The sequence below is a fragment of the Mobula hypostoma genome, chromosome 3, assembly GCF_963921235.1.
Source record: "Mobula hypostoma chromosome 3, sMobHyp1.1, whole genome shotgun sequence".
In the NCBI taxonomy this organism is placed as follows: domain Eukaryota; kingdom Metazoa; phylum Chordata; class Chondrichthyes; order Myliobatiformes; family Myliobatidae; genus Mobula; species Mobula hypostoma.
The window spans coordinates 188,154,149-188,177,428 of record NC_086099.1 but is presented as its reverse complement, the minus strand read 5'-3'; the positions used below and the strand labels follow the sequence as shown (position 1 = coordinate 188,177,428).

The 23,280-nt window shown below is 42.1% G+C and overlaps 1 protein-coding gene across 1 annotated transcript in view; it reads right to left on the bottom strand.

Annotated features, from left to right (window-relative positions):
- myo3a (myosin IIIA) overlaps positions 1 to 23,280 on the bottom strand; it is a 437,289-nt gene that overhangs the window by 178,030 nt on the left and 235,979 nt on the right. Inside the window, exons 12-17 of the mRNA XM_063042509.1 lie at positions 13,359 to 13,463; positions 13,154 to 13,237; positions 9,936 to 10,138; positions 7,334 to 7,432; positions 6,799 to 6,910; positions 4 to 130 (exon numbers count right to left, since the gene is read on the bottom strand). Of these exons, the coding sequence (XP_062898579.1) occupies positions 4 to 130; positions 6,799 to 6,910; positions 7,334 to 7,432; positions 9,936 to 10,138; positions 13,154 to 13,237; positions 13,359 to 13,463 (730 nt within the window). The remainder of the gene's footprint in view (positions 1 to 3; positions 131 to 6,798; positions 6,911 to 7,333; positions 7,433 to 9,935; positions 10,139 to 13,153; positions 13,238 to 13,358; positions 13,464 to 23,280) is intronic.

Sequence of the window (23,280 nt, the reverse complement as noted above, 5' to 3'; positions counted from 1 at the left end):
TACCATTTTCCAGAATTGCAAAGTTAACAACATTGCTTTTGTCAGTCTGGTGCTCTGTCACGACAGAGGTAAACTCGATGTTACCAATATTCAAGATAGCTGCCAAAATACTGTATATGTTCCCCAGTTCCTGAAGGGAAATCATTGTAGAATTTAAGTGTCTTCAGGTAATATCCTTCCACCAGTGAACACATTAGATTTTTGAAATATTGTTCAAACATTAATAAATAAGAAATAAGAAATTTAAAAATGAGCAAACTGAAGGATATGCTGAATCACTATTTGTTGTTTTACTTAGTTCTTAAAAAGCAAATTGGTGAACTGGTTTATTATTGTCCCTTGCACTAAGGTGCAGTGAAATTCTGATTGCATGCCATCTATACAGATCATTTCACGACAGTGGCTCATTGAGGTAGTACAAGGAAAAACACTTACAGAATGCAGAATAAGTGGTTATAGTTACAGAGACAGTCTAGTGGAGGTAGATATAAAGTGCAGGACTATAATGAGGTGGATTGTGAGGTGAAGAGACCATTTTATTATACTAGGGGAATTTTCAATAGTCTCATAGCAGCAGGATAGAAGCTGTGCTTGAGCCTGGGTGTATGTGCTTTTATATCTTCTGCTTAATGGGAGGGGGGAGAAGAGAGAATGTCTGGTGTGGAGTGGTCACCAATCATATTGGCTGCTTTACCAAGGCAGTGAGAAGTGTAGACAGAGTCCATGGAGGGGATACTGGTTTCCATGATGTGCGGTGTGTGTCCACAATTTTCAACAGTTAGTTGTGGTCATGGACAAAGCAGCTGCCATACCAAACTGTGATGCATCCAGGTCAATGGTGCATAGATAAAGGAGGCATACATGAAGTAGAGATGGTGAGTTTCTTTGGTCATGGTATCTGCATAGTTGGACAGGACTGGCTATTTGTCATGTTCACTTCTAGGATGTGGCCAAGTGGTTAAGGCATTGGACTAGCGACCTGAAGGTCGTGAGTTCGAGCCCCAGCCGAGGCAACATATTTTGTGTCCTTGAGGAAGGCACTTAATCACACATTGCTTTGCGATGACACCGGTGCCAAGCTGTATGGGTCCTAATGCCCTTCCCTTGGACAACATTGGTGTCGTGGAGAGGGGAGACTTGCAGCATGGGCAACTGCTGGTCTTCCGTACAACCTTGCCCAGGCCTGCGCCCTGGAGAGTGAAGACTTTCCAGGCGCAGATCCATGGTCTCGCAAGACTAATGGATGCCTTTGACTTCTAGGAACTTAAAGTTCTGAACCCTTTTGATCTTGGCAACATCAATCTAAAAGAGAGCACAAGAATCACTCCTCATCCTGAAATGAATGAGTGCTCTTTTGTTTAGCTGACGTTAATCATGACACCATGTCAATAGGCTCTCCTTCCTGTACTCTGTCTCAGCAACATTGGAGATTCTGTCCATTACGGTGGAGTCATCTGCAAACTTGCAGACAGTGTTAGAGTAGAATCTGGCATCACAGACGTGACTATAGGGAGCAGATTAAGGGGTTGAGGAAGAAAGTAGGGGGCTAAGGCATTTGATAAGCTGATCAAGCATTAGGAGGCAAATAACACACAGGATCAGAAGGTGGTTGCTGAAAATAGACAGAAGACGTTAAAGGCAGTTATTCAGAGAGGCAAAAAATAAAAGTGACATTATCACAGAGATTCTGTGCATGAACACCTATTGCTCAAAATTTAGACTAACAAATCAAACACTGAACCTATGTGTTCCTTAAATGCTCAAATCTTGGTACCCAAAACATGATTATCAATTAACAGGTACATCCTAAGCCCTTAAGGAGGCCGTGCCAGCTATCCATACTCCAGAGGATTATAGTGTTTAAATCTCAGGAGCTGGCATGGTTGGGACCCCCACTCCTATGGCTGACTCTTGACAGCCCTGGATGCTCGGAGAGGCAGTGTTGGTAATCATGGATGACAGTCAGATCCAGGATGTCTCTTTCCGGCAACCAGCACCGTTCCTCCGGTCTGAATCCCTCCCAGTCCATGAGGTATTGCTGAATACCTTGAAGAGTACACAAGTCCGGAAGTCTTTTCACCAAGAAGACTTCTCCCTCGATAAACCTGGCCGGTGGGGCCAATGGTGGTGGGGCTAAGGAACTGGTGTAGACAGGTTTAAATTTAGAGATGTGGAAGGTGGGGTTGATCTTTAGGGTCTTGGGGAGCTGCAAGGTGTAAGCCACCAGGTTTACTTTTCTCAGTTCTTAAAGAGACCAATGAACTTGGCACCAACTTTCTAGGTTTCACGCAGAGAAGCAAATCATGAGTGGACATCCAGACCTATTGCCCAGGCTTTAATGCGGGTCCCTGTATTGTCCTTCAGTTTGCCTTCGTCTCCACTCTTTGGGTAGAGGCCAGAAAAATCTGTCTTGCCCTCATCCATTTCTTCTTGTAGCATTGGCCAAGATCTTTAATCATAGGGACCCCAATATCAGCTCTTGTTCTGGAAAGAGAGGCGGAGGATAACCAAACTGGCACTAGAACAATGACATCCTGTGTGCTAAGTGCCGTAAGGTGTTGTGGACGATCTCTGCCCCATCAAATGGTCACACCACTCATCAAGTCTTTCAGAGGCCAGGCATCTTAGGGTATGTTCTAAATTTTGGTTCGTCCACTCCACCCGACCATTGGACTGCTGGTGAAACCCAAAAGAAGGGCTTGCTGTTGTCCCTATCAGTTTACAGAAAGCCTTCTAGAAATGTGATGAGAATTGTGGACCACGATCTGAAACAATGTCAACTGGAGATCTATGAACCCTAAAGACTTGGTCCAGACAATCTCAACCATCTCCAAAGTGGAAGGTGGGTGCTCCAAGGCAATGAACACAGGTTTTTGAAAATCGATCAACAACCACCATGATGACTGATTTCCCTTTAGGTGGCAACCTGTGACAAAGTCCATGGAGATGTGTGTCTAAGGTCTTTTCAGAACTGGCAGAGTGCCTATTCCCCAATGAAATGGTGCTACCATCCTGGCTTGGAGCAAAGTGGTGGTAGGCTGTTCCTCTGATTCCGGTTTGTCAGACTGATGGGACAGGGCATCAGGCTTATGGTCCTTAGACCCCGATCGATAGGTCAGGATTGAATTAAACTGGTTAAAAAACCTGGCCTGCCTGGAATTCAGCCTCTTGGCCTCCTGAATATAGGCCAAGTTCTTATGGTCAATCCAAATGATAAAAGGGTTTTTGGCCCCCTCCAGCTAGTGACACCATTCTTCCAAAGCCAACTTAACCACAAGAAGCTCGATGTCATAGTACCTCTCTACCTGGCAAAGGACACACCTGAGTGCAATTTACTGTCCAAAGGTGATCGCTGAGACAAAATGGCACCTACTCTGGTGTCTGAGGTATCTACTTCTCCAATAAAGAGAAGGTCCTGGTTAGAAGAAACCAACATGTGAGCTGTTGTGAATCACTGTTTAAGCTCTGCAAAAGTAGCCTCTGCTTCAATAGTCCAGACGAAAGTGCCCATGGATTTCTTAGTTAGGGCCATCAGTGGAACTGCCTTAGAGCTGAAGTTTCTGATGAATTTCCAGTAGAAATAGCACACCCCAGGAATTGTTGGACCTGTTTGATACTAGGTGGTGGTGGCCAGTCTCTGACTGCCTGATCTTGGTAGGGTCCATCTCTAGATTACCAGTACAGCTGATGATGAAATCCAAAAAATGAAACAGTCGTCATATGAAACCCAGACTTCTCCAACTTAACATAAAGTCCATAGTCTAGAAGCCTCTTTGAAATGTCCCTGACGTGAGCAACGTGCTCCTCAATGGACTTGCGATGATTAGGATATTATCCGAGTCGACGAAGGCGTACTTAGGGAGAGTGTCCTAAGGCACGTCATTTATAAATGCTTGGAAAACAGCTGGGGTGTTCACAAGGTTGAAGGCCATAATCTAGTATTCATAGTGCCCTGTCAGTGTATGGAATGCCGTCTTCCACTCATTGCCTTCCCTGATATGGACCAAATTGTAGGCACTTCAGAAGTTTAATTTTATGAGTACCCTCCCCCCTTGGGATATCTCGAAAGCCGTATTCATAAGAGGAAGGGGTAAAGATTCTTGGTCATAGTGCAGTTTAAACCCCTGTAATCAATTCATGGCCATAAGCTCCCATCTATTTTTTGCATGAGTAAGAAACCTGTGCCAGTGGGTGAGGTGGAGGGCCGAATGAAGCCTGTGGCAAGAGCCACCTTTATATCTTCCACCATGGGGCTTCTCTCTGGGCCTGACAGCGCATACAATTGACCCCGTGGGGGAGAAGTACAGGCAGCAGGTCTATAGCAGAGTCGTAGGGTTGGTCCGGTGGAAGAGTTGAGGCCTTTCCCTTGTTGAATACCTCCTCTAAAGTCCTTGTAAACAGGGGAGATTTTAATGCATTTGGGTGTTGCTATCTCCTGTGGAACTTCCTTCAAGGACGACTCCTGAGACTTCTTTAGTGACAGGGGTGATTCAATGGGATTCAGAGTACTCTCTCTGAGCTCACAAAGTTCATCCATGGAAACAGTGGCCTAATCAGAGTCCGACTCCCTGTCTGTATCCACAGGCAATGGCAGCAAGACATTACAGAGGGTTTTTGCACCCCCAGAAATAGGCTTCGAGGATCAGCGTAAAGGAGTCTTTCCCTTCCTTGTGACAAGGCGGTCTGTTCCCTTCCAATTAGCAGCAAGTCTCCTAGACTGCTCAGGCCTATCCTTGGTCTTCTCCTGACCTAGAAATTCCCTCTCTCTACCTCCTGGGGGTTCCTATTAGACTGTGTCAAGCCCATTGGCCAGAACCTGATTTTCTGCTCTTGAAGACTGGACTACGTCTCCAGAAGGTCTCAGGTTCCCTGGCACCAAAGCCTGTCCCTTTATTGGTCGTTGATCACGAGAGAGTCTGGGTGTTGGAACACCACACTGTAAACAAAGCCTCTAACAATGACTGAACCAAGCAATGATTCACCCCTCTCTCCAGTATCCTCAGGTACCCTTGGGGCAGCTCTAGGTACTCGATGATCAGGGGTATGAGTGGAAAGTCAATAATGTAGAAATGAATGTCTTCCACATGATCCTCTATCCTCATCTGCAACACCGCAGTCTGTTGCTGGATCTGCCTGGAAGCTAGAGGTTGGCTGTCCAAGACAGTAGTGGGCAAGAATGGGTCCAACTCTCGAATCGACGGGCAGTTCCTAAATCCAGAAAATTACCCTCTGTCCCCAAGTCCACAAAAGCCATCATCGGCCCTAAGTTCTTACCCAAGTGGACTTTGCCTTCAGTATGAAACCAGAATATTTGGGATTATCATAGTGGCCGTTACTGTCCCAGTCCTCCTAACACTGGATGTCTTAGCAGTTCCCCAGGTGGCTGCAGTTTGGGACATTTGGGACATTTGGCCCACAGGCAACCTGCTTCCCCGCAGTAAAAGCAGAAACCGTGACTCTGACACTGGGACCTCGCATTGGTAGAGAGTCTAGTGCAACCAACCTGCATTGGTTCGGCTGGATCTTGAGCAGGCGACAGGCGACAGGCGACAGACATGGTCCGAGGTTGGGGGGGTGGAACCATGGTGTATAGGAACAGGGCTCAGACCAGCTCTCTTTGATCTTTTGAAGTTGCCCCCCTTTTGCTCAGCTAGACGATTATCGAGACAGATCGATAAGTTCTCTGCTGGCTCTCCAAAGGTGAGGGTATTCTTCAGTTTGTCTCAGAGTCTGTGGCGGTATAGAGTGGCCAAGGCCCCCCCGTTCCAACCACTTTCCAGTGCCGAGGCCTGAAATTTGATCTCATCGTTGGCTGCTGACCGTCCCTCTGTCGAATCTTCATCAGGCGGTCTGATCCAGCGGGGTGATGAAACACCTTGGTCATGGAGGCCATGAATTCCTTTGAATCTGGGCAGAGCTCTGACCTGCATTCCCATTGCATGTGGCCCAAGCCAGGGCTCTTCCAGTTGGGGGAGAGATAATGAAGGCCATTTTCCCTCACTCCAAAGGGAACTGGGATGGCTGAAGTTCTAATACTAATGAGCATTGAATGAGGAAGCTGCGGCAAGAGCCCAGGTTACAGTCTAACCTCTCCGGGGTTAGAAGATGTATGGCTCTGGAGCAGGTTCTCCTCCTTGCAAAAGTTGATCAATGGCTACCTGGAGGTTATGAATCTCCAGGCTCTGTCTGAAAATATCTTCATTGTGGCTGGTCACAGCAGATGATAGACTCTAATAACCCACTGCGTCCATATTGGCTCAAACGTACTATGACAAGTGACCTTGACAAGGATGACTGGACCCAAATACTGGAGTCTCCGAGGCTGGGACCGAGACACAGTCTCAACCGGGATCAAGAAATTGAGCACGAAACAAACACTAGACAAAATCACTGGTAGCCTTATAATTGATCACTGAACCTATGTTCAGGAGTTCCTTAAGTACTCAATTCTTGGTGCCCAAAACATGATTACCAATTAACAGGAACATCCTAAGTTCTTAAGGAGGCCACACCAGCTATCTGTACTCCAGAGAGTTAAAGCGTTTAAATCTCAGAAGCTTCCGTGGTTGGGAGCATCTCTTAACAACTACCTATGGAAAAAGTTCTCTTTATCTCTGTCTTGAATGCCTGACCCTTGACCTTTAATCTGTTCTTGACCCTTGGTTCTATCAGTTCCACATCTGCTGTGTTAAGTTCCCTAACAGTTTTATGGGTGGCAAATGATATCATCTCCCACTCTACTTTGGAGGATGCAGTAGCAGTAGCAGAATGTGTATAAAGTGGGTTATACATTCTCACCTCGACAGTGAAGCCAATAACTTTGAAGCACTGTTCAAGAGCTTCAAACTGGCTTTTGTAGAAAAAGTTGTTTACTATTTCTTCCATCGTTATTTTCTCATCTTGCAGATATCTAAAAGATGTCAAAAAGGCATAGTGTTCAAAACAGATACAAATTTAGAAAAAGAACAAAGATAAGATTGAGTAAACATTTTGAACATATATTGGTGTAAATACACTACAAAGATAGTTCTGATATCTCAGTTTATGTTCTAAATATAGATTATTTCTTGTTTGGAGGATCATATACAGTCCAGTGGTACATTAAACAGAAACACTGGAAGATTTAGAGAGGCATAGTCCATACCTATGACCCATAGATAAGGTCACCTAACAAGCACAAATAAAGTAAGCCTCATTATCTTTGCTGCTAGAATGTTTTCACGCAGAGCATTTTCCACTTGTCAGGTAATCAAATCACAATAAATCACACCACTGTTATGAGAACATCTTTTCATTTCAAGCTTAGTGTTAGAGTCTCAATTTACAAAATTACCTTGGAGGTTGTCCCTTGGATAATTTATAATGAGCAATTTTGTCTTTCTGCGCCAGACCAGCATAGATATAGTAGAAAATATGGAAATTCTTCTCACCCCTGTAAAATAATTAAAACATGAGAGAGCATTATAAAATCCTATTTTCTCTTTTTCCACTGGCTCTCCTCACCATTCCTTTTCTTCATGCTTTACCGTTTTCTCCTATAAAATCCCATCATCTTCAATGCTTTTTTACTTCCACCAATTACCTGTCAGTTTCTGACACCATTCCCACTCTCTCTATCCCTCAATATTCTATCATCCCCTCACCTGAATCCACCTATCATCTGTCAGCTTATGTTCCATCCCTCCACCTTTTTATGTTGCTTCACTCCCCCTTTTCTCAGCTCAGGCAAAAGCACTTGACAGAAAGCAATCACTGTCCAGTTCACTCCATAGATGCTGCCCGACCCTCTGAGTTGCTCCAAACTTGTGTGTTGCTATAGAATCCTAGAATGGTAATAAGCACTGGAGGCTATTCAGCCTTTTGAGGACCCCAACTTGTCCCAATGTGTACCCTTTCCCTGTGGCCCAGAACTTGATGATGGTGAGGTCAATATGGGTGAGGTTGATGTTCTGGAGCATGTTGATATTAAGGGAGAGGAGGTGTTGGAGTTGTTAAAATAGATTAGGACGGATAAATCCCCGGGGCCTGATGGAATATTCCCCAGAATGCTCCACGAGGTGAGGGAGGAGATTGCTGAGCCTCTGGCTAGGATCTTTATGTCCTCGTTGTCCATGGGAATGGTACCGGAGGATTGAAGGGAGGGAATTGTTGTCCCCTTGTTCAAAAAAGGTAGTAGGGATAGTCCGGGTAATTATAGACCAGTGAACCTTATGTCTGTGGTGGGAAAGCTGTTGGAAAAGATTCTTAGAGATTGGATCTATGGGCCTTTAGAGAATCATGGTCTGATCAGGGACAGTCAGCATGGCTTTGTGAAGGGCAGATCGTGTCTAACAAGCCTGATAGAGTTCTTTGAGGAGGTGACCAGGCATATAGATGAGGGTTGTGCAGTGGATGTGATCTATATGGATTTTAGTAAGGCATTTGACAAGGTTCCACATGGTAGGCTTATTCAGAAAGTCAGAAGGCATGGGATCCAGGGAAGTTTGGCCAGGTGGATTCAGAATTGGCTCGCCTGCAAAAGGCAGAGGGTCATGGTGGAGGGAGTACATTAGGATTGGGGGGTTGTGACTAGTGGTGTCCCACAAGGACCATTTCTGGAAACTCTAATTTTTGTGATTTTTATTAACGACCTGGATGTGGGGGTAGAAGGGTGGGTTGGCAAGTTTGCAGATGACACAAAGGTTGGTGGTGTTGTAGATAGTGTAGAGGATTGTTGAAGATTGCAGAGAGAAATTGATAGGATGCAGAAGTGGGCTGAGAAGTGGCAGATGGAGTTGAACCTGGAAAAGTGTGAGGTGGTACACTTTGGAAGGACAAACTCCAAGGAAGAGTACAAAGTAAATGGCAGGATACTTGGTAGTGTGGAGGAGCAGAGGGATCTGGGGGTAGATGTCCACAGATCCCTGAAAGTTGCCTCACAGGTAGATAGGGTAGTTAAGAAAGCCTATGGGGTGCTGGCTTTCATAAGTCGTGGGATAAATTTTAAGAGTCACGAAGTAATGATGCAGCTCTATAAAGCTCTGGTTAGGCCACACTTGGAGTACTGTGTCCAGTTCTGGTTGCCTCACTATAGGAAGGATGTGGAAGCATTGGAAAGGGTACAGAGGTGATTTACCAGGGTGCTGCCTGGTTTAGAGAGTATGCATTATGATCAGAGATTAAGGGAGCTAGGGCTTTACTCTTTGGAGAGAAGGAGGATGAGAGGAGACATGATAGAGGTATACAAGATATTAAGAGGAATAGATAGAGTGGATAGCCAGCGCCACTTCCCCAGTGCACCACTGCTCAATACAAGAGGACATGGCTTTAAGGTAAGGGGTGGGAAATTCAAGGGGGATATTAGAGAAAGGTTTTTTACTCAGAGAGTGGTTGGTGCGTGGAATGCACTGCCTGAGTCAGTGGTGGAGGCAGATACACTAGTGAAGTTTAAGAGACCACTAGACAGGTATATGGAGGAATTTAAGGTGGGGAGTTATATGGGAGGCAGGGTTTGAGGGTCAGCACTACATTGTGGGCCGAAGGGCCTGCACTGTGCTGTACTATTCTATGTTCTAATGAGTAATGATCCAATTCTATTGAGGGCACAATTGAATGCTCCTCTACCATACTTAGTCATTGCATTCCAGGAGAAATCTGCCCACAAGGTATGAAGGTTTTACTTTTGGCTCTTTTGCTAATTGCCTGAAGACTATGTCATTTTGTTCTCCACAGCAAATCATTGCCTTCCATGTACTCTGCCTAGAGATCTTATAATTATGAACATGCTTATCACAACTCTGTTCAGCCTTCTTTGTCTTGAGGAGAACAATCACAACTTTTCCTATTAACTGTGTACAGACCTTAATCACTTGGAGAATAATTTTGTTTGAAGCACATTTAACTGAGATGCTGAAAGCTTATGAAAAACATTAGCAAAGGTTTATTTCAATACTCACGGGGCTTGGTGGATGACTCTTGATTTTTCAAGCAGGTACTCTGAGATCTGAGCTCCCATGACCTTCCCTCCACTGGTGAACCTCATTTCCAAATACTTGCCAAACCTACTGGAGTTATTGTTGATTACTGTGCAGGCATTTCCAAATGCTTCAAGCAGGTTATTCACCTGTAGAATCTTCTCCTGTAGCAACCTGTTATTGGTCTGTAAGATATTCTGTAAATTAATTACTCCAAAAATTCTTAGCAGCAGATTGAATAAAAATATTTTTCTCAGCTTATTTCTGAACCTTTTCTTAATTTTTCCCATGTGTTGATAACCCAACTTGAATTATTCCCCTTCAAATAGCAGAGTGTAGAAACGGATATCCCTACAGCTATCACTAAATTTGCTTCATCTCAGTAGCAACAAAACACTGAAGTAGCATTTGTCTCTAGAACAGGAAAAGAAATGATAAGGAGCTTCATAGAGCTGTAATAATAATGAAAGCATATCATATAAGATTTACTAATGCATAGCTGCATTTCTTAATACCCAACTGAGGCAAGGAAAGGTTTTGCCATCGAACTTATCAAGTTAAAAAATCTCAGCTAGAGTAAACGGATTATTATCTTAGAATTTTTATTTATCTTGATTTTCATTTCATGTCTCTATATGAAAAATTAGTATGAGTCAGTTTGAGTTTTGTCCCATGTGATTTTATATATTATCATCATCAGGTGCCGTGCCCAGTTTGAGCTTTGACTGCCATGGCCTACACACTCCTGTTTCAGGTCAAGTGGATCAGTTCATTGGTATTCGTTTCCAGTTCTCTGGCTGCTGTCTCCATCATCATTTGTCTTTGTCTTCCTCTTGCTTTCTTCCCTTCAATCTTTCCCATAATTACCGTGCGCTCTAACTCCTCTTTCCTAATCACATGTCCAATGAAGTTACGTTGCCTTTTCATGATCTCATACATTATTTCTCTTTTTGTGTTTGCTCTGTTCATGACATCCTCATTAGATATTCATTTCATCCATGATATTCTTTGCATCCTCCTCAAAAGCCACATCTCTGCTGCTTCAATTCATTTCCTCATGTTACTAGATATTGTCCAACATTCTGAGCCATATAACATAACTGGATAAACGTAACATTTCAGTGCTCTGAGGCGGGTTGTCATGCCTAGTTTAGTATTGGTCAGTATACTCTTCATTCTAGTAAAGGTGTCTTTTGCCATCCCTATTCTTCTTTTGATGTTCAAGTCGCACCTGCCATCTGATGTCACCCAGCTTCATAAGTAGCGAAAGTTCTGTACTTGTTTTATGTCTTCCCCGTTTATTCTCAGCCTGCAGATAGGATTCTCCTTCTTTCTGGATATCACCATACATTCTGTCTTTTTGCAATTGATAGACAGACCCATTTTTGCACTTTCTTCAACAACTATATCAATTAAGTTTTGTAGTTCTTCCTCCGTACTTGCAATTAATACAGTGTCATCTGCATATCTGAAATTACTGATGTTTTCACAAACAACTTTGATTCCCAAGATGTCTCTTATTTTTTGTAATATTGTTTCACTGTACACATTAAATAAATCAGGGGAGAAAACACACCCTTGTCTCACGCCTCTCTTGATTTTCGTAAACTGACTCACTTCTCCATCTATTCTTACAGCGGCAGTTTGTTCCCAGTACAGATTTCTGATTAGGCAGAGGTCTTTTGAATCTAGATCTAGAGTTTTCTGTAATATTTCAAATAACTTATATATTCGTGTCTTCGATCATCTACGTTTATGAAAATGTCTTGGTCACTTACGGAAATTGCTGAATATTTATAAGCACCTGTGGAAACACACTGTAAGAGGGATCAATTGGTTTCAGAAGGGAAAATATAAACAGGAAAGAGACCAAAGAGAAAGTATTTTTTCATTCATTACTTTCTTGAAAAAAATTGATTTATTTAAAAAAAATTAAATGGGACATTAAGAGATAATAGCTGTTTTATATACATTGGGTTTAAATTGTTAACATGCATGGAAAACCTTGTGGTAGGATGCAGTGAATTTTAACCTTCCACACTTAGGGTTTTCTAGTACCATAGACAATCAGCTAGCCACCTCACCTCATTGCCCAGAGATTCAGTGGTTTCCCAACCAATGGTTTAAAGATGATAAGAAAGCAACAAAGCAGTTGCAAAAACGAAGGATTATTGCAAAGTTCTACTAGAAATTGTGTCTTGTATTCAGTCATTGATACTGTACTGTTGCTAAGATTGGTGCTGTGATCATAACTTTGTTGTATCATCAGGAAACCCTGATAGAAATGTAAACAACAGGAATTCTGCAGATGCTGGAAATTCAAGCAACACACATCAAAGTTGCTGGTGAACGCAGCAGGCCAGGCAGCATCTCTAGGAAGAGGTACTGTCGACGTTTCAGGCCGAGACCCTTCGTCAGGACTAACTGAAGGAAGAGTTAGTAAGAGATTTCCCACTTTCAAATCTCTTACTAACTCTTCCTTCAGTTAGTCCTGACGAAGGGTCTCGGCCTGAAACGTCGACTGTACCTCTTCCTAGAGATGCTGCCTGGCCTGCTGCGTTCACCAGCAACTTTGATGTGTGTTGCCTGATAGAAATGTTGCAGGTTGACATTTAAGGTTAGACTTGCATCTAGAACCGCAATTAGTTCTAAGATCAATACTCTGTTTACCAGGACTGAATGTGACATATTGATTCATCAATATCCTTAGATCAGCAATTCTGCATGATTAGACTGAAAAATATATTCCAATTCTGCAAATTAGAATCCAGTGTCCTGTGTAACAGGAAAGTACATGAATGTGTTTGTTTGCAGCACAGAAGCTGCCTATTATACTCCAGTTCTGTAATCATGTGTTACTCAACATCTGAAATGGAATCAAATTTTAGATGAAATCTAATGCACAACTGGTTATTCGCTGTATGTTTACATTGCCTATGTAGAATACATTGCTCCTCCTTTATACCAGTATTAATTTATACAATATAGTGAATGGATTACAATGTAGAAGAGGGTTTGAGTCTTTGTAAACTAAATGGGCAGGAATACCACAGATAGGATGCATTGCCAGATTTGTAAATGCCCTATATTGCTCTCCACTGATGCGCTGAATCTGATAGCTTTCCCAATAGCTGGGTTAAGTTAAAATCTCACCCTCTCACCCCTCATGCAAGCTGTGATTTATCTGAAGAATACGGTACCTTTCCAAGGACAGTGAGTTGCTCTACTAAAAAGTGGGTACTTTCAGTCTTTCCCGCACCACTCTCTCCACTGATCACAATGCACTGAGACAGATAAGGAAGACAACATTAGTTGCTGCAGAGAGATACCGACATCACAAATGGCATGAAGAGAACAGAAGACATAAAATTGCACAAGGTGTATTTGTTGTAGAATTACAGATACCTGATCTGAATTGTAAGTGATCATAGCCTGGTAGGCAATGTCTGCCACAGCAAAGATGTGGGGCGCATTGGCTGTCCGCTTTGCTCCAACATACAGCCTGGAATGCTGTTAACAACAAAATAGAGAACAGTGACACTTGTCTGTACCATTTTCCTGGATGATACTGGGAATGGAATCAAGTGAACAGATGATTATTATTAGTTACTATTTAATGATTTGATGCAAATAACTGAAGGTCAAACAAACACAAATTCCTTTATTCATTAAAAATAAACAGTACAGGTGCAGGCAGGCCAGTCTACCCCATTTGTCTATCGTGACATTATCCCACTTCATTTATTCATATTGAAAGATCCTTGTTTTTCTCTTTCATGTATTTATTTGGCTTCCTCTTGAATACAAATTCCAAATGCAATTAGTGTTTGTTCTCAGTTAATGAAATTATTACAATATTTTCATTTCCACTAAAAGAAAACATACCCATATATTCCAGCACCACTACAAAATGTCTGCACTCATATCTACTGTGATGACATACTTCGACATGACCAAAGTTTAATGGGTCACATGACCAGAGTTTAATGAAAGCATGACTGCGGTATTGTGGGTCAGGACCAACATGGAAGCAAAAAAAGACACATGGCCCTAAAATAACCTTATTCTGCATGTGGTCCAAGAGGCGCACACGGTAATTGTTTTTTCAAAAATTTGTTTAATATAATGTTGTTGAGGTGCCTTTATATGATTAATGTGATAAGTTTAAGTGATTTATTTGATTTCAGCACACTTCTGATGTGCTAACTTGTTTGGGCCTGTTTATTGGTGGACACTAGCTTGAGAGACTTTAAAAGACTGAGAGATGTATGTTTCAAACTTTTATGTCCTTTATTTTCTTGTAGTTTTCACAGTGTCTACTGAAGAAAGAGAGAGAGAGACAGAAATAAAAATAAATCTTCAAGGACATCTGTATGTTGCGTGGCCATTATTTCATTGGACCAGTGCAGTTACACAAGGGCCTGGACCCACTGCAATTTGCCTGTTGCCACAGTAGGTCTACAGCTCAGGCGCCATCTATAAATTTGCCAATGACAGGACTATTGTTGGCAGAATTTCAGATGGTGATGAGGAGGCATACAGGAGTGAGGTAGATCAGCTGGCTGAGTGGTGTTGCAACAACAACACTGGTGTTGCATTCAATGTCAGTAAGACCATGGAACTGATTATGGACTCCAGGAAGGGAAAGTTGAGAGAACACATACCAGTCCTTATCTAGGGATCGGTAGTGGAAAGTGTGAGCAATTTCAAGTTCCTGGGTGTCAACCTCTCTGAGGATCTATCCTGAGTCCAACATAATGATGCAATTATAAAGAATGCACAACAGCAGCTATATTTCATTAGGAAACTTGGCATGTAGAGACCACTCTACCTGGTTGCATCACGGTCTGGTATGGAGGGGCCATTGCACAGGATCAGAAAAAGGTGCAGAATGTTACAAGCTCAGCCAGCTCCATAATGGGCAATATCCACTCCAGCAGCAAGGACATCTTCTAAAGGCGATGCCTCAAAAAGATGGCATCCTCTGCAATTCTTCTGTTCATTTTTGCATCAATAAGATGATTGTTCAAAGTCCAAAATCAGCAGGGTGCTGGTGAGTTAATGCTGCTCCATGATGACATTTTCTACCACTTAGACCATAATTGGGAGTAAAATGGATGATAATTCAGCTGGATTGTATTTGTCCTGAGTATCACACTCAGAATGCTGGAGGAACTCAGCAGACCTAAGGAGAGGAGTTAACAGTCGATGTTTCTGGCCAAGACCCTTTGCCTGGACTGGAAAGGAAGGGGGAAGAATCCAGAAGAAGGAGAGGAAGGTGAAGTGGAAGGTAGGTGGGTGGGGGACGGGTGAATGAATGGGGAAGCTTGGAGCTGATAGGTGGAAAAGGTGAAGAGCTAAAGAATAAAGAAACTGATAGGAGCGGACAGAAGACCATGGGGGAAAGAAAAGAAGGACAGGTACTGGAGGGAGGTGACAGTTAGATGAGAAGAAGAGAAGGGGTAAGAGGGGAGCCAGAATAGGGAATTAAAAAAAGGTGTGGGGGAGGAGAAAATACCAGAAGGTAGAGAAATTAATATTCATTCCTGTCCTGTTGTTTTCTAAATAGGGCAGTCCTAGGCAATTTTCTGCAACTTGAGAATATGCCAGCATTATAACAAACTGGAACAGCTTAGGAGGAGTCATGGTTATTTCCAGCCTGAAAGTATTCAGCACCAGAGATGGGATGTGTTCTAGTGCATGCTGCTTCCATTATTTAGTGTGCTTTTGCCGCAGCTTTGATGGGGCAGCCCCTCAGTTGAGATAGGTACTCCTGATGCTGCTTCAAATACACTCTACTGAGACAGGGCAGGTGCTTGGTGTGATAAAAATCAACAAGTGAGCAAAGTGGATGAAAGAGATTGATGGATTAACAAAATCCAGAATTGTTGAGGTCTCACATCAAGCTTCATGCAGAAGGGGATTCACTATTGCCCACATGTTTCATGGTTCCATTACTGCCAGGCCTAATGCAGACTATCAAGAAGCTGCTAGCAATGATTCTGATAATACAAACATTACTTTCCTCTGATGTTCTAAAGCATGTTTTTCTGAATGCAACACTATAATGAAAGAAGCATTAGAACGAAATGCCCTTCATCCTTCTTATATTATTTTCCTTTTATTTAGCGATACAGTGCAGAGTAGGTCCCTCCAGCTCTTTAAGCCATGTCTCCCCAGCAACCCCCACAACCTCCATTAACCCGAATTTAATTACAGGACAATTTATAATGACCAATTCACCTGTATATTGTTGGAATGTGGGAGGAAACCGAAATACTTGGAGAAAACCGCTGTATTCCATTGACAGGACGTAAAGTATCTTATAGAACGGTGCTAGAATTGAACCCTGAAATGCCCCAGACTGTAATAATGTTGCACTATCTGCTACGTTATTGTGGTGCTGAACCCCATATTCTCTGTGAACACAGAACTCAATCAATTGCAGTCTTGAATGTATTCAATAACAGACCTCGTCATTTGGTGTGGAGAATTTCAATGAATTCCCCATGGTTTGAATGTATACTCTATCTGAACTCTGCTTCAAATATCAAACCCCTTTTCCTCAGATTATACCTTCTTGTTCTAGCCTGTCCAACCAAAGGAAACAATCTTGCAGGATTGCTCTTATCAAGCCCCAAACATTTTGAGTAAGATCATCCGCAACTGAATTAATACCAACACATTCTATTTAATGCTATAGGATGCTTGGAGATTAATCCCTAAGATGATCAGACTTCATGAGAGCAGCAGAATGTGCCCTGGAAATTTTCCAGAAATAATCTTTGTTGTCATGTTCTATACATGTAAAACTTAGAAAGATTATTGACCAACTGGAGATTGATGGAGTTTGGGATCTTGGTCTTGAGATCTAGGGATGTTTCTGGTCATGGTTTTACAGCCCAGAAACAGGCTCTTTAGTTACCATATCTACATTGACCATCAAGCACCCATCTACATTCTACATTTTCCCCTCTCACATCACCATTAACTTCACCACCTCAATTTCAACCACATTATTCTCCAGTCATTGATCAACACAAGGAGAAAGTTATGTGGTCAGTTAACCCATCAACCAGCATGTCTTTGCCATGAGGGAGGAAACTATGTAAAGCAAACCCATCATTCACATTTGTCATGAAGTTTGTTCTTCTGATATGCCAAAAGGCCGAATTCTGTTCCTATGTCTTATGGTTTTACATTTAAAGAGGAATTTGATAGGCTCTTGATTAGTAAGGGCTCAAAGACTTTGGGATGAAGACAGGAGAATAGGGTTGAGGGGGTTAATAAATCCGCCACGATGGAGTAGCGGAGCAGACTAATCTCTTATGGTCTTATTTATAGAACATGCAAACTACACACACATACAGCACAGAAGATTGGGCTCTAACCTGTAAGAAAACAGTGCTAACCATTGAATCACTGTGACACTCTAACACCGACAGAGGCTCCCTTTCTTTCCATTATCAACAGGAAAAAATCGTATTTCGTGCAATTCAGGTTTTGGCCATCCTTCATATTAGTATTACAAACATGATGGAAGTGAGCCTAACCTTCAAGTTTGGATGCACCCTAGCTAATTCAATCCCTGTGGTGTTTCTGCATCCAGAAACTGAAGTGGATGTTTTGGGCAACAGGGTACCAATTTTTTTGAATCATGACTGTTTGTTGAAGAATTCAAGAGTTGAGAACGATTTCAAAAGTTATTTTTGTTTTTATGGAGAAATTGTACTTCTGTCTGAGCTGGAGGATGTCCCGCACTGCCAGCAAACCTGTTTCATATTTCCACCCTTGTTATTTTAATTTCAGATTTTCAGAATCTGCACAATTTTGCTTTTATAAAAGAGACGTGAGAGGTGTAAACAGAGCAGATGATGACTCATTCCTGACAAGTTTTGGCAGACAAAGGGAAAATTACTACTGTGCTGAAGCTTGACTATTGAGATAATCTAGGTCATATAAACACATAATATTCTGTAGATTCTGGAAATCTTGAGCAACACACACAAAATTCTGCAGGAAATCATCAAGTCAGGCAGGATCCATGGAGTGGAATAAACATTTGGTGTTTTGGATAATCTAGGTGCTTCCCCAAATGCTGGTTCCATGCCAGAGAAGGGTTGAGTTTGTTACAGAGATGTTAACGCTCATGTCCATTGATCTGGAAATTACTATAATCATAGGTTCTTTGCCATATCTTTTCAGGTACCAAAAGAGCATTACTGTGATATTAAACGCAAACAACATTTTTGAGAAAGAGAGGAAAAAAAAATATTTAATTAGGGATGGGGTGAGAAGGGGAGGAGGGGCATTAACAGAAGTTAGAGAAATCAATGTTCATGCCATCAGGTTGGAGGCCTCCAACCTGATGGCATGAACATTGATTTCTCTAACTTCCTAATTATATATATATTTTTCTCTCTTTCCCTCTCACAATAACTCCTTGCCTGTTCTCCATCTTCCTCTGGTGCTCCCCTCCCACTTTCTTTCTTCCTAGACCTTCCGTCCTATTATACTCCCCCTTCTCCAGCCTTGTATCCCTTTTTGCCAATCAACTTCCCAGCTCGTGGCTTCATCCCTCCCCCTCCCGTCTTCTCCTATCATTTTGGATCTCCCCCTCCCCTCCCACTTTCAAATCTCTTACTATCTCTTTTTTCTGTTAGTCCTGACGAAGGGTCTCGACCCGAAACATTGATTGTACTTCTTCCTATAGATGCTGCCTGGCCTGCAGCGTTCCACCAGCATTTTGTGTGTGTTGCTGTGCCCTAAACTGTCTTTTTGAAAAGATTCTGATTCCTCACAGATTATTTTCCATAGGAATCCTTCACAATGGACCATCCAGCTTCTCTCCACATTGCTGGTGATGCTTGCTTAGCTGGTTAAATCGTAAGAAGGTTTGAATCTTCATTGCATCAGTTTTCATGTATGAATGTAATATAATATTAAAAATTAAGATGACAGAGAGGGGGATCATGAAATACCACAGGCAGACCTGGTTAAGATTAACCTAGTGGCTTTTGATAACTATATTAAAGGCAAAAGTATAACTGGGGTATATGGAAGGACCATTATGGACAACAAGGACTATCTCAAGATTGTACATTCAAAATTAATTTAATTTATCACGTTTACTACTGAAGTCCCTGTCACCGCCCAGGTCTCATCAGGCATTTTAACTCGTGTTATAAGTGCACCTTATTGTTAGTGAACCTACTGGTGGCAACGTTACTTAGTGTTATATGTGTGAGTTATATGAATTATGCTGTGTACTTTGGTCTGGAGGAACGATGTTTCCTTTGTTGGTATACAGTTGAATAACAATAAACTGAACTTGAGCTTGAAGCATACTGTGAAATGTGTCACTTGCAGGGGCCGGCCCACTGTGTCTACACGTTCTGCAGACAATCTATGTGGGGAGCTTAAGGGTAAAAGTGACATCCTAAATTGATAATATAATACAGTTTTCACAAAGGAATTAAAGTTTGTCATTGGAGAACTCAGCTGAGTGAAAGGTGAAATTCTAGTACAAGTATTCACAAATAATGAAGAGGAACTCAAAGTCTTAGTCAGCCTAAAGGTAGATAGATCTCCAAGGCTGGATAAGATTTATGGGAGACAAGGGAAGAGATTGCTGGAGCTCCAGGTGAGATGTTTAAATCTTTGCTGATGATAAGTGAGGTACCAAATCACCGGAGGACACCAAATGCGTCCTCCTTTTCAAAAAAGACAACAAACAAAAGCTTAGCGATTATACACCTGTGTGCTGATCAGTTATAGAGAAAAAAGTTCTGAGGGACAGGAATAATGACCACTTAGAAAGGCAGAGTCAAACCTGACTGAATTTTTTGAGGAGGTAAGAAAGGGCTTTGAAGAGGGCAGTGCAGTAGTTGTGGTGCATATGGACTTCAGTGAGGTTTTGAAAAGATCCCACATAGGATAATGATCGTTGTGGATAATGAAGTAGGTTTTCAAAGCTTGCAAGAAATTTAGGCCAGTTAGAAGAGTGGGCTGAAAGATGGCAGATGGAGTTTAATGCTGAAAAATGTGAGGTGCTACATTTTGGTAGGACTAATCAAAATAGGACATACATGGTAAATGGTAGGGCATTGAAGTATGCTGTAGAACTGAGGGATCTAGGAATAATGGTGCATAGTTCCCTGAAGGTGGAATCTCATGTGGATAGGGTGGTGAAGAAAGCTTTTGGTATGCTGGCCTTTATTAATCAGAGCATTGAGTATAGGAGTTGGGATGTAACGTTGAAATTGTATAAGGCAATTGGTAAGGCCAAATTTGGAGTATTGTGTACAGTTCTGGTCACCGAATTAGAGGAAAGATGTCAATAAAATTGAGAGTACAGAGGAGGTTTACTAAAATGTTGCCTGGGTTTCATCTCCTAAGTTACAGAGAAAGGTTGAACAAGTTAGGTCTTTATTCTTTAGGTCGAAGGTTGAGAGGGGACTTGATAGAGGTGCTTAAAATTATGAAGGGGATTGAAAGAGTTGACGTGGATAGGCTTTTTCCATTGAGAGTGGGGGAGATTCAAACAAGAGGACATGAGTGGAGAGTTAAAGGGCAAAAGTTTAGGGGTAACATGAGGGGGAACTTCTTTTCTCAGAGAGTGGTGGCTGTGTGGAACGAGCTTCCAGCAGAAGTGGTTGAGGCAGGTTCGATGTTGTCGTTTAAAGTTAAATTGGATAGATATATGGACAGAAAGGGAATGGAGGGTTACGGACTGAGTGCAGGTCGGTGGGACTGGTGAGAGTAGGAGTTCGGCATGGACTAGAAGGGCCGAGATGGCCTGTTTCCGTGCTGTAATTGTTATATGGTTGTTGTATGTTATATAGGAGATTGGTTCAAAAGGTTAGGGCTCATGGGATTCAAGCCAAATTGGCAAACCAGATCCAAAATTGGCTTGGCAATAGGACACAGAAAGTGATGTTAGAGCAGGCGTTCCCAACTTTTTTTATGCCATGGACCCCTACCATTAACCGAGGGGTCAGTAGACCCCAGGTTGGGAAACCCTGTGTGGGTCTTTTTTGTGATTGGATGCCTGTGACTAGTGGTGTTCCATGGGGACTGGTGCTGTGATTCTTACAGTTTGTAACATAAGTTTCGGATGTGGATGTAGAAGGAATGATCAATAAGTTTGAAGATGACACGGAGATTGGTGGAGTTGTTGACATTGTTTGTTACAGAGTGATATTGATGAAAAGGGATGAGAAATGGCAGAGACTGAGAGGTGATGGAATTTGAAAGTAGTAGAGGTTAGAACATACATCACGAATGACAATGTGCTTGGGAATACTGAAGAACAAAGGGACCTTGGTATGCGAGTCCATGGATCTTTGAAGGTGGCAGTATGGTTGAGAAAGTCTGTAGGAAATTGGCCTTCAATAGTGAAGGCATTAAATGCAGGGAGGTTCAACTTTATAAACCTTTTGTGACACCGCATCTGGAGTACTGCATGTGTTTCTGGTCACCATGCTATGGGAAAGATGTGATAGTGCTGGAGGGGGCATAGGGAAGATTCAATTTGACATTGTCTAGGATGAACATTTAAGTTTTGAGAAGACACCAGAGAGGCTAGGTCTGTTTTCGGTGAGTGGAGGAGATTAGGAGGAGATGTGATTAAAGAATATAAAATTATGAGGATTAAAGATAAGATTGAGTGCAGGAAACATTTCACCATATCAGAAGTGAACAAAACTAGAGGACATAGAATCAGGTTAAGAGGAAGTTATTTAGAGGGATTCTGAGGGAGATATTTTTTGGTGAATATCTGGAATGCACCACTGGAAAGAGTGATGGGAGGTGGGATGATACTAGAATTTGAGAATGGTCTAGACAAGCACTTGGAACATCTCAGCATCGAAAGCTATGGGCCAAATGGTGGCATAAGGGGTTAATACAAAATGGGATTGTGAGCATGGAGGAAAGTGAAAAGTAACTTCAAAAAGATATAGACAAGCAGAATGAACTGGCAAGTGCATGTCAGATGGAATAAATGTGGAAAAATGTTGGGTCATCCATTTCAGTGTAGATGACAAAAAGAATATTAAATGGTGTGAGAGAAGACAATGTTCAAGGACACTTTGCTGTGCTTGTACTCAAGTCAATGAAGGCTAATATGCAGGTGTAGCTGTTGGAAGGAAAAATAGTATGTTAACCTTTGTTATCAGAGGATATGGTAACACGAATAAAGGAACCTTATTTGAATTATTTAGGGGCTGAAGAGGCTGCAGTTGGATTATTGTGTGTAGTTTGGTCTCCTTACATAACCAAGGTGTATTTGCTACAGAGGCAGTACATCAGATACTTACTGTATTGCTTCTAGAGACAACATTTTGCTGTATGAGAAGAGATTGAGCGGATTAAGACAGTTCGTCTAGAATTTTAAAAAGTAAGAGAAGATTTCTTTGAGTCCTACATAAAGAGCTAGACATGCTAGATGCTTCCCTCCAAAGAGGAATCTAGGAATGGGGTACAGTTTCAGAATAAAGGGCCGTTTAGGATTGAAGTGAGGAATTATCTACCTCGGCAGGCTACGGAGGATCAGTTTGTGTGTTAACTCAGCACAGAGATTGATAATATTCAGGGCATGAAAAGAAACAAGTGATATGTGAATAGTTCCTGAAAATGGCTTTGAGCAAAAAATTTGTTGAACATTGAAATACATTTCATCTGCAATTAGAAACATAGAAAACCTATGGCACGATACAGGCCCTTTGGCCCACAATGCTGTGCCGAACATGTACTCACTTTAGAAATTACCAAGGGTTACCCATAGCCCTCTATTTGTTTTCTATTTTTTTCTTTATAAATTTTTTTTGACAAAAAAATTGGACTGACTTGACATCCTTGCCTTATGTTCTTATGTATGCTCTTCAACCCGGGTGTTACTGCTTAATCTTTTACCCATTCCATGCATGCTTTAATGATCATAAGACATAAGAGTAGAATTAGGCCTTTCAGCCCATCAAGTCCTCCACCATTCCATCATGGTTGAATTTATTATCCCTCTCAGTCCCATTTTCCTGCCTTCTCCGTGTAACCTTTGACGCCCTGACTACTCAAGAACCTATCATTCTCCACAGCTGTCTGTGGCAATGATGGAACTGGGTAATAAGAGTAATCAGTTTTGTCTATGCTTCATTGTGTTCAATTTGCTCTTGTAATAGGTTAGTCATTAACTTAGCCTGTCCTTGATGGATGCAGTTTGCAGTTGCTGAAGGCAGCCAACCCTCATGCTGAGGTTGGGATCATTGGGCACACTGTTAATTACTGACTGCCATCACTTAATGATTCACAGACCTGCATGCCTGAACTA